The sequence below is a fragment of the Protomyctophum bolini genome (assembly GCF_963924005.1).
Source record: "Protomyctophum bolini genome assembly, chromosome: 4".
NCBI classification, from domain to species: Eukaryota; Metazoa; Chordata; class Actinopteri; order Myctophiformes; family Myctophidae; genus Protomyctophum; species Protomyctophum bolini.
In genome coordinates this window covers 29,760,090-29,772,876 of record NC_137865.1, presented here as the reverse complement: position 1 = coordinate 29,772,876, position 12,787 = coordinate 29,760,090, and the positions used below count along the sequence as shown (strand labels likewise).

Below are 12,787 nucleotides of genomic sequence, written 5' to 3'. Positions count from 1 at the left end.
CAATATTAGACAAAGTTTGAGCCACAAACACATTGCTCTCTCTATTCTGCTTATAGAGTAGCCTATGTTAGTTTGTTTTATGGAAACAGTTGTTTGTGTTGAATGTGCTAATTGCACAGAATTATTCAAAAGAGAGAAAATGGGCAAGCCATAAAATAATGCACATTGCACTTGTCTTTTCATACATCATGTGGAAAAAAGGTAAATAAAAAAAGTAACATTAATGTTGCATGGAGCATCTCTACAATACAGCGTTTTCCTTCAGTTCATCATTGAATTTAGAGCAAAAAAGGTTTTGCGATTAATTGCGATTAATCGCGCGATTAACTACACAAATCATGCGATTAATCGCGATAAAAAAATGTAATCGCCTGACAGCACTTGATGCAACACATCAACCAATATTCTTTTTAAGATTTATGTTTTGCCTTGCATTGAGGCTGGTGCTAGAATCATAATACTGGCAATATGGCTGGAAAGCCATTTTCTCATATTTATTGTAGACGTAGTGTAGTCGTAGTGTTTTTGAGGTTTGGTTAGGAGTTTGATTCAGCTAGTGGTTTCTCGGTACAGTTTTATGTTATATAAATATGGCGGTGTGCCTTCCATTTTATTGAAATGAAACTGGCTACAAAATGTTAACTAATTATACTACTTATCTGATCAAATCAAAACAAAAACGAATTGCTCCTATTGTCACGTTTCCATGACTAATGGTGTGTGTGTGTGTGTGTGTGTGCGTGTGTGTGTGTGTGTGTGTGTGTGTGTGTGTGTGTGTGTGTGTGTGTGTGTGTGTGTGTGTGTGCATGCGTGCATGCATGCATGCGTCTGTGAATATACTATAAAACATAAATAGCATTGTACATAGATGCTCATATTAGATTATTATGGAGATTAGTTTTCTCATGAAAATCTCCATGATAATAATATTCTTAAAGTGTAAAATCCTTTAGTCAATGTGGCGGGACTAGCGCTTAGCTACCAACATGTCATGTCTTGTTACCGTAAAATAAACGTTGCAGACAACACACAAACAAGAACTGCATAAACAGCTTTCAAATGCAGCTCTCGCGCGCAGTGTGCAGCCCCTGTTTTCTATACTTTGTACAGAATTCCCAAGTTATTGTTGCTTTGTGTTACAGTACAATCTATTCCTGCCTTTGTTTCGCTCCCCTCCCAGAAAATAAACTATATGGTCTGATATGACACTGTATATCTTTTAGACGCGAGTTCGTATCGTAAACAAAGGACACGACGTGCATGAACACGGTCAACTGAGGAGAGCGCCATCTTTAATGTCAAACTTAATGTCAAACTTAATATCGCAGCAAAAACAGTCACTATTGTGGAGGATAAACTTTGTGTTCACGGAGTAGAATTCTCCTCCTCTGTAAAAGGCTTTCTCTGTCACCTCGGATGACCCCGGCATTTGAAAAAGCAATCCATCTATCTACTCCGCACACAGAAAACAACACTTGAAACCACACAGTGCCTGGAGCCTCCTCTGACACCACGCACGCACGCACACACACACGCACGCACGCACGCACGCGCACACACACACACACACGCACGCACGCACGCACGCACGCACGCACGCACGCACGCACGCACACACACACACACACACACACACACACACACACACACACACACACACGCACACACGCACACACACACCAAAGGCGCCATTTATTATTGATGACAATCATCTCTGCTTTTAATTGTGCCTGTCCATTACTTCAACTAGGAACTGACAGCATCTTAGCTGAGAGGGGTATTCTCACAGATTAAATATGCACCAGCGTAACCAGCCAAAAACGTTTTGGGGGCTTTTTTTTGCCTTTATTGACAGGTAGGCTACAGTGTAGAGAGAGACTGGGATGAGAGCGAGAGAGGAGAGTAATGACATGCAGCAAATGATCTGGCATGTCTGGAATCAAACTGGGGACTTGCTGTCAAGCATTAGAGCGCCCTAACAATTTGCCTATCGGGACGCACAAACCCTTTTTCTTACCAAAAGAAAAACATACAGCCATGCAACATATACATTAAAGATTAGTGAAATTGGTACATTGCAACCGGTTCCAGGATGTTTTGAAATGTTGCTGGGAAGGTTCAGCAGAATAAAGGCCTTTGACGTATATGAGCTCCTTAGCTAAACCTGTAATGTTCTTACAGGCTTAGGATGCCCTCACAGCGAGCAGCACTGTTATGGGGCCTGTCCAATAAGACAAAACAACCATGTTTTTAATAACAGTCTTTGATCCTTATAAAAACACTGTCTCGCGGAGACTATGAGGAAGCACTGAACCTCGAAAGCTAGTCACACAGTAATAACTGTATGACTGGGGCATTTGGCATACTACGATAGATTTAATCAAAACGGACAAAACTGGAATTTATGGACAAGCACAAGTGCACAGTCTCTGTTGTCACTGCTGAAGTGCAGTGACAACAGAGACTGAGCACTTTTCATTTCAACCTCGGAGAACACACTGAGGGCTGGGACCCTCTTTTTCAGCGGTGCCGAGATTACAACAACAAAAAACACAACAACAATGTAAAAAAGGTGGGGACGACAAAAAGAACATTTCATCACATAGTTTATCAAGATCAATTAAAACAGGTACAATTAAGATTGACCAAAGTTGATATGTCCAACTGAAAACGACCCAGGGAAACAAGAGAGCTGTACTTGAGTGAAGTCTGTAAGGTGTTCCAAGTGTGCAGGGCACAGCACTTGAAAGCAGATTTTCCAATCTGGAGGCATGCATAGTATGTCTCAAGCATCAAATAGTTCTGAGAGGGTGTGTGATAAGAAATAGTTTTCCATTTTAAAAGAGAATTTAAATAAGAGGGCTTTAGAGATAAATAAGTACCAATGCTGGTCTCTCCTATAGTCGCAAGGGAGGACCAACCAACCTTATTGTACAATATGCAATGATGGGTGTTATAGCTGTCGCCTCTACTTAAACCGATGTGCCACCAAACATTGGAAGCACATCGTTCATCACCATGAATGGGCTTTATTTGCTCCTTGTCGGGGTGTTTCACTTCTCCAAATATAGAACGGAAATTATTGCTCTCGGTAGAAAATAGTATTTGCTTTCTCCAATGGACTCCAATGCCCCTGGGCTCCACTTGAGAGCCATCAAGCTGCATGTCCTCTTTGTTTCATTGAGAATTTTCCCCAGCTCCTCCTCCCATGCAGTCAGAGAGAGAGAGAGAGAGGGTGGAGCCACTCAAGTACAAAGACTAATTTGTTTGTTAGTAAAGAGAAACTCTAGGCCTCACTTCCTGATGGAGGCATTAATAAAATCAAGGGGGCGTCTGGCCAGAGAATGGGGGGATATACTGTGGTGGTTTCTGCCAAGCTTTAGCCTGGGAGGCATACCATTTCGGCTTCATGATTCCGGTCGGGAGCGGATGATAACTTACGCCATGTTGTATAATGTATATGGTTTGGTTTGTAGTCATCAGGCCGGAACCCCCAAACCGGAATCAGAATTACCTCAAATAATTCTTGAATCATAATTTTAGGGCCCATACCCAATAAAGCCTTGATGTGATTGTGATATATGAATCCGACAAGTTTCTTCAATTACTTTCTTGGAATAGTTAATTTGGTATAGGGTGGGGGGGGTACCAAAACAAAATTTATTTTATTTTTCATTATTTTTATCATCCGTTCTAAACCACTCCTAGACGGGATCACATGGGCGATTTAGGAACACGGACCAGGCCTTCCTCCGAGGTGAAAAGTCTAGTGATGCAAGGTTAGCCAAGCGTAGCTATCTGTGACTTTCCTATGCAAAAGAAACTAGAAAAAGTGCCCACAGATCTCCACCAGGGTAATAGCATTTGTGATGTTTGGACAAAATGTGTAGGAGTATTATATGAAAAATCAAACAGATCTGTGTTGAACACGTGACTACAGAGATAGTGTATACTGATTTGAGTAATTTTCAGAAATGTTTTTTGCAAAAGTTGGCCTCATGGTGGCGCTATAACAGGCCGGAAAGATTGGGGTAGAGGTTCGTCGAGTGTGTGTGCCAGACAGTGTGTCGTTGGAGTTTGCTCCCTCCCCCCCACACACACTCGCTACATACACTCGCTACACATTGGAACAAGCACACACTGTTTACCTTTCGTCAGAAGCTTTTACATGGCGGCAGCGTCGCGGTACAAAGGCACAAATTAATGTAAATATAAAATGTGGATGGCAACAGATCCACCAAGGACAGCGATCCTGGAGTCCGAATAATGGAGCTTTGAAAATCCTCCTTTCAACTGCTTTGCATTGTGAATAGTTTTTTAATCCCATAGTTGGAACGGTGGGGCGTTGCTATAGGAACCGGACCAATGTTAAAAGCTTCCGTAGGCCTCAACCATTATATAGACGGAGTATACGTTGGGGTACGTATATATACGGGCCTGGGATATAACGCCACCTAGCGTCGACGTCTTTAAATACGTATCTGAGTCAAGAAGCTAAGTTAAGAAAGGAAGGAAACCGCTACACCTCTTTGTGATTCCCTTCTTCTACTCATTAGCCATGTTAAGTACCAGGAATTCCAATCATTTACTTGCAAAAGGATTGAGTAGGCTGCTGCCTCAAGCTAAGCCGCCAGGCATCTGTCCAGCTCGCCATTAGATCCATTTGTCATGAGGGCAGTGAATGCTTCAATAAGGTTCAAGATAGCAAAATCCTTAGCGTCCATTTAACTCAAGAGTTTACAAATGTAATGAAATGGGCCCATAAGGGTGCAAATGTGGTTACATTTGCACACTCGTTGAGTTACAAATTTTAACGAATGTCTAAATTACCGCTGAAGATTTGACTGTGTACATGTACACATTATGATAGTTCATGGTGATGTGCTATAGGGCAGTGGTTTTCAACAATTTTCATGTCAAGGCCCATTATTTTTTCGTCATTTGAGCCAAGGAACGGACCACCATTTGATGAGATTTAAGCTCTGAGACCCAAAACTTAGAATATGTTGTTGTCGTTGGATAAGAGTTTGTCCACAATTCCATTCTGTATTGATGTGGTACCATCCATAGGAGAGATAACAATTCTCTAATTTTGCAGACTTCTTGTAAATTAAGTAATGCAGATGTTTAACAATAATTTTAATTTAACTCTTGAGAGTAAAAGATCCATAAGGGTCCATTCGGTTACCAACCCTCTATGATTTAAATGTAACTGGGGACCACCTGGAACCCCCTCAAGGACCACTGGTTGAAAACCACTGCTATAGGGCACTCACTCACTCATACATAGATGTGTGTCTCTCCCGCTGACCCTTTCCCCCCAGACCCTCCCTCTTTGCTCTTCTTCACACTGCTGCACTGCTGACTGAGTAAACAGACATATCTCCATAGCGTAACGGGATCCATTGGGCTCATGTTTATGATTGATAAAGCTTGCCATGGCACTCTGCGCGAATGTCATCACGTCACACAACCACACACACGCATACTATACATAGTATTCCTCAAAATGTGTATGGCACGCCATTAAACGTGAACCCACCGGGTCAAAAGAGCTGATGCACCTAGTAATAACCCGTGGCGAATTATATTAGGGACGATGACCACATCTTAGCTACCGGTAAATGATACCACTAACCACTTAAAGAGGCACTATGTCCCTTGTTTTTTTGTTTTGAGTATGTTAATACAATAGATTTAGAACTATACGATACGATAGGGGTGGTTGTATTTTGTCTCCCAATACTCTTCTATTGATTTAGATCCTGTGTCTAGGTGAGACATGACCTTTGACACGATCCTGTTTCTTGTTTGACACAAATTTTGACCTGAAGGTCAAGATTCAATTCAATTGTGCAGGAGACCCGGGTTCAAGTCCAGGGTAGAAGAGAAAAGTTACATTGTGCAGCTTTAAGCACAATTGTATACTTAGCCATATGATGGTTTTGCATGGCAAAAAAAGCTTGATAGGCTTGATATGCCATTTTCACATAATTTTACATAACATCATTTTTTAATTTTTGAAAAGAATAGGCTATTAAAAACATAGCCTATATTTCTTATCACATGCTTAAGTGTCTGTGATTTGACACACATTTTAGAGCTGTTTATCAGGGCCCACATTGAGAGCACTCTGGGAAAGGACATAATTGTATCATTTTCCGGTTATCCAGCTGGCCACCCCAGGAAGGTCGTTAGAGAAAGGAAGCCAGCTACCGCTTCAGAACTTTGATGTGATGGAAGTGCAACGCCACAGCTTATTGGATTTGAGAACCCTCTGGTTCCGTGTTTCCCAAACAGTGGGTCGGACTCGGGACCCATTTGTGGGTCGTGGACACATTTTTATGGGTCCCTTTAATTTTGGTTTCGTACATTTTGTTTTTAATAATTAACATTTCAAAATATTTTCAAAAAACATTCCCAAATTTCATAAAGAAATCAATGAAAGAAATTCCATAAATTAGAAAACAAATGTTTAAGAAGTAGTGAAAATAGCCGATGTACAAGATCACAACACGTCACTTTGCGCCACGTTGTGAGCTTGTAGATCTCCTATTTTCACTAGTTTGGGTCCGGGGGCAAACAATCTTCTAATCTCTCTTTTGGGTCACAGGCTAAACCAGTGCTCGAGTTCCCCTCCATCCAAATGCATTAGCATCCTCTCTCCTCCTCACATCAAAGGTGCTGCAGGAAGTATACATGTGCTTTGTTTTGCTCAAATGTCTCTCGCTACATCTCACATGATAGAGCCTGCCCAAATTTCAGATGTTTAAGAGATTTGATGTCCATCTCCTAACGACATGTAAAAGCTGTGTCTAATGACAAGGGACACCTGGCTGTTGGTGCATTATACTGATTATTGTGTGCTGATAGTGATCTATTTAATTAAGAGAAGCAAAATGTACTAGTTTGCTTACTTACAGTATGAACAGCATTCATGAAAGATCTGATAATGCTTATATAACAGCTTTACTCTATCACAACAGCTTTACCCTGTCACAACAGTGAATGGCGTAATCTTCGTGCAACAGAGATGAGCATTGGAAAGTAATGGGGATCACATTACAACCGCTGTAAAATTCGTAAGTATCTGAATATGGTATTGAAAAACAATCATTTCAAATGGCAGCTGGCACTAGTTATACAGCAGTCACTGGCCAGTCATGATTGTTCCCTCACACCTGCCACCTCAACTGGCCCTAATCCCCGGCATACTGGAAGTCATCTGACCAGCGATCTGGTGGACAACTTCCCCTCAGCGGACCTCACTTCAAACACGCTGGCTCAGATATCACACTCCAAACAGTAACACTACACTCCCCGCCATGACAACTCTCTCTCTCTCTATCTATCTCTCTCTCTCTCTCTCATGCACGCGCGCATGCATACACACGCACGACACACACACACACACACACACACACACACACACACACACACACACACACACACACACACACACACACACACACACACACACAGTCTTTCTGGTGGTGGTGGTGGGGGTACTTGTGGTTGGAGGCCAGGGTAGATGACGTCCACACACATACCTGCCATCTTTTTTTACGATCATTTAGTGTCATATGTTTGGGCGCCTTGCACTCTCTGATCATATTCCAGTGCTATCTGCGCATTGCAAATTTCTGCAATCCCTGGTATGATGAGACATTTGTCTACATGTTTTTAATTGATGATGACACCCATCGTCCTCAGTACGTGATAGGTCCACATTCCATTTCTGATTAATAGCTGCTCCATTGATACAGTGAGTGCCATCCATTAGAAGGACTAACATTTGTAATCATCGCAAATTGTACAATACTCCATGATGATGAAGTGTGTGCAGTTTGCCAGAGACAGACAGTGATAGGCTACTTGAAATAAAGTGTTTAATTAAGTATTGTAAACCTCAGCTGGCAGCCTGGAAGAGCCATAGGACATTTTGACTGCATTCTCACAAACTATCCCAGTGACACACTTTCATATCTCCACGCAGGCGTATGCCAGTGGCTCAGGCTGTCTCACTGCTGCAGTACGCAGAGAGATGCACACAGTGCTCAAACACACACACACACACGCACACGCACGCACGCATACGCACGTGCGCACGCACACACACACACACACACACACACACACACCAAGTTACGCCATACATCTCCTGGCCGGGTGTGCATTCCGGCAACACCACTAGCCAGTGAGAGGGGGGGGAGATAACCTTAGTCACAAGATGGAGCGACGTGCCTTGGAGAGAGTGAGCAAGGTTGCGTTTACATCTGAGTCACTTGCCCCGTCACAAGGAGTGCTGTACCGTAACATTCTATACCCCGCGGCAAAAGTAGAAGGGGTGTCTGTCTGTCAAATGCAAAGTTAGCTGTAAGCATGGTGAGCAGTGAGCACGCTCTCTCACTGCCATTCAGGTTTTCAAGAGCGGGTGCATCCTCTCATAAATAAACAAACAGAAACAAATTCCGTGTGTCCTCACAGAAAAGGACAGGCCGAAGATGCCTCATACAACCCCTTGGCCGATCAATGTCTCTGGTGGTGACACATCAGTGTGTGTGTTACTTTCAAACAGCACAGAATTACGTAGAGCCATACCTTTTTCTACAGGTAGATTCCAGCTATGCATTATATTCTGAATCCCATACGGCCTGTCTTCCCTCATGGACATATCGAACCACCGAGTCAACGGAGGCCGACACTGACCTACGGTGGCCCATAGGAGCATGTGCCAGCTGGTAGGTGGAGGGCTGAACTTCAACTGGAGAAAGCCACCAGCCTGTGCCACCAGGCCGTCAAGAGACCGCCCGTGTGAACAGCAAAAGCCAATAAAACAGTTCACAAACTCTCTACTCTTCCAATCAACAAAACCATGTCTGTTTCCCTTGCAAGTGTATTTCTGTACATTCTATTTCCAAACACAGAGTCTCAGTTGCACTCTCTCTCTCTCTCTCTCTCTCTCTCTCTCTCTCTCTGAATCATGGAGACTTGTTTGCTGTATACTCTGAAGCCATGGCATGGAAAGTTTACTGTGGTGAGAGTTAAAAGAGTTAAAAGGGAGCTTAATTAAACTTTATTGGTGTGGACAGATTATTAAAACGCACAGAGCAAAAAGTATTCAGCCCCTAATGCAGCTCTGTTTGTGCCTAGGACAACTATTAGTTTCCATCTATCTGCATTTGCAAGCGATGATAAAACCTGGAAAATCTGATCTTGTAGTCCAGAGAAGTGAACATCAGACTGAATTTAAAAAAAATTAAAGAGTGGGGGAAATTGAACGCTGCTTTGATATTCTGCACAGTTGCTTTGTCTTTGAACTCTTTGTTCTGAATGGCCTGATGGGGAATTACCAGGGCACCCCAAAGTTCAACAGTAACATCTTTGCACCCCAACCCCCCCAAGTGGTGTGGATGTGATGGTGTTGAGTCTCTGTGGCCCAGTGGTGTGCAGTGAAAAGACTACCCCCTCCCGCCCTGTGTTTCTGGTCCAGCTACTGGCCAATAGGCCTGAATGAAGTTTCTCTTCTATTGGAATGCAAATAGAGGTCAGTCACACGCCTCTTTCCCATGTCAAGCTATCTTCACCGTCTCACATCGCCTCAAAGCATACAAACACTCATTAATGTCATGTACGCACACACATGCACATTATCACATTCACATATAAATTACACAACTATTCCACGAACAAGCAGCACACACCTTAACCTGTGAGTTCAAGTAGTGAAGCCGCACCATGCAGTTTCCGATGCATGCATGTCTGTCTTCCTGGATTATTGATTAGCAGTCAAGTGATGATGGGTGTTTTGGTGTAAAGTAAACTAATCCATTTGGGGAAAACAAAATGTCACTTAGGCTATTTGACTATTTTACAATAAATTCTTTCTAGTATGCATAAGATTTATATTTAATTTAATATAAATATATAAAATGTGTGTAGGCCAGATATTGTCATGGTTGTAACCTGATTTATAAACCTTAATTCTCACATCAATTAACATAGACTACTATGTTTCTTGTAGATGATGAATAAGGCTTTACCAAACCACACATTTCATCCAGTTTGTGTTGGCAAAGTGATTTTTCAAGACATGACTCAGTGCTTGTCAGAGCTTTCAGACCGGCACATGGTCTTTAGTCTTGGAGATTCCACTAAGCAGCTTAATAATACTACATTTGTTCAATGTGCTGTTATGTCTAAATATAAAGATCACCAGTGACTAAAACAAGAAGCAAGCTAACCAGTAGGCCTAATCTATAACCCTAGATTATTAGGGTATATTTAGGTTGGAAAAGTTAGGTCATGTGAATGGCAGCTGAGGCACAGGGCACTCAAAACTTGAAAGCTTTGAAAACACATTAAAAAAAATGGCGTGGGGAAATAGTCAAACGCATGTTACATGGTTATAATGAATACATTAATCGCTTGAAACGTGGTTTACATTCAGGAAATAACAGAAGTGTCATATTTACATCATCACCCAGCCAGCCTACTGTAACATGTGTAATGCAGATGGGCTATAGGCCTACTATTTCAATATACGGAATATTGTTCCCAGGAAAATGTTTAAACGTTTAAAAATAATAATAAAATCTATTGAACATGAATGATCTACCTTATATTAAGAAACCAAAACGATAGCTATTCGCCATTCACCTGAATGCTGCTTCATTTTTGATTATCCATAGCCATAGGACTACTAGGTCATTTCGGTTCGTTAGCTATGTTGTTTCAATTATTTATGGGAATCAAGTTAAATGTCAAACCATCGTTGCAATATGTGGGAATAATCGTGGACTTTAAAAAAAGATCTTGTTCCCTGCATGTTCACTACGAAATGCAAAATGGCCACATGGCCGTAGTAACCTTCACCAGTGGTCCATGGATTCATCAGCTACTTCAATGCTGAAGATTTGGGCGACATGTGGCCGGTACCTCTTCGCTATTACAACGTGAATAAACAATACCCATATATATGCCTTTATTGAGTTATCATATAATATATTCCAAATAACAACACAATCCCACCTTGGTTAAGTCTAACTCACGTAGTGATGACTGTTTCATTTGATAGGTCTATTTATTTGAAGCAACAAGCAATAAGGGGACGAGCCCATACGTCGGTATGGGCTTATCGTTTGAACAGAACCCACGCACATATCAAATAATTATTAACCATATGTTTGAACAAATATGCACGAATTAATTATTATGGCAATGCTGCTGATTACCTACAGATAATCCAGACACGAGAATGCATGCCGGCGAAACGACGCATCTGGACTGGGAGATATAGCCTACAAAATGTTTGCATCATGGCATTGGCATACCAATAAACAGGCTATTGTTATAAATGTCTGCAAGCCAATTAAACACTATTAACTATCGACATAACCATGATACTTACTCTCTCCATATGAGGACCATACACACATTGTGGAGACCGACAGCATCAGACCCCAAAACAAGGTCGGGCTACCCCTCGATGTCTCCGATCTCATTCCTGTTGTTATTTATTCCAGTCTCAGAAGAAAAAAAAAAAAAAAAAACTTGGCGAGGTGGGAAAAGATTCTGTAGTTAGTCTACCCAAGCCACTAAAAACAGCAAAAAGAAAAAAGGAGAGAAAACGTCTTATTTGGGCTTTAGCTTTAGCACCACTATTGCCCTTGTATCAGTTTTTTTAATAGGCTAGCTGTTGCCTAGATTGTATCCTTTGAATGTATGTGTATAAAAAAACAACGAATCCACTAAAACAGTTTGTTATTTTTGCCAAACACACAATAGTTTGACGTCGGCTGATTGGGCATGCAAGTCACTGATTTGACTCGATAGATGGTCGAGTGGATGGTCCCCATCCTCAGTCTCCATCTCTTGAAAACAGCAGTAAAATGTACGAGCAGGGCTGCAAATAGCAGATGGATGTTTATTGTTATTATTATTACCGCCAAGATAATTCCAATGTCACCCGATAATTTACGTGTGGATTTGCTTGTAGCCTATGTGGAAAATGGGTTACAAATAGAAAAACACGTCCAGATCCACAGGGTGGTGGCTGTAAAGGAGAAAATGAATGAAAAATCTTTATAGCCGATATTCCATTCAGTAGACGAGCCAGCGAAATCCACCAGGAGAATATCGTTTCGCCAAATTCACCCTGTTTTCACCCCTCTCTGCGTGTTCTTATCTTAGCTGTCGGTCGGATTTGCAGCAGAAAAAAAAGACTTGTGCCACGCACGAGAAACGGGTCTCCAGCCTCAGTCCAGTTTAGATGGCTTCTGTTAAAGGGTGGAGTTAGAATCATTTATGTCCTATATGTGGGTCCGTTCAGAGATCATTTTCTGTATCCGTTTACCCAGAAAACGCCAGTAGCAGAAATCCTACGACTTGCCTTTCGGTGAGGCTGTCGATCTCCCCTCCGTAGAATCACTGCTGTAAACAAGAGTCGGCTTCTCTCTCTCTCTCTCTCTCTCTCTCTCACACACACACACACACACACACACACACACACACACACACACACACGCACACACACACGCACACGCCCAAACACACACGCACGCACACACACACGCACACGCGCACGCACGCACGCACACACACACACACACACACACACACACACACACACACACACACACACACACACACACACACACACACGGTTTAAGCCAAGGTAGCCCATGAGCCTGTGGGAAAAGCCGGGGTGGAGTTAGTAGACTGCGCTACACCGACGTGGAATATAGCGGATCAGAACCCAGAGGCGTTTTAAAGCCAGGAGGTTATA

General features: G+C 42.3%; 1 protein-coding gene across 1 annotated transcript in view; it reads right to left on the bottom strand.

Moving 5' to 3' along the window:
* The window catches only part of igf1ra (insulin-like growth factor 1a receptor), a 122,252-nt gene extending 109,827 nt beyond the window's left edge, over positions 1–12,425 (bottom strand). Inside the window, exon 1 of the mRNA XM_080760791.1 lies at positions 11,411–12,425. Within this exon, the coding sequence (XP_080616917.1) occupies positions 11,411–11,504 (94 nt within the window). The 5' untranslated portion in view covers positions 11,505–12,425. The remainder of the gene's footprint in view (positions 1–11,410) is intronic.
* Positions 12,426–12,787: the final 362 nt, after the last annotated feature.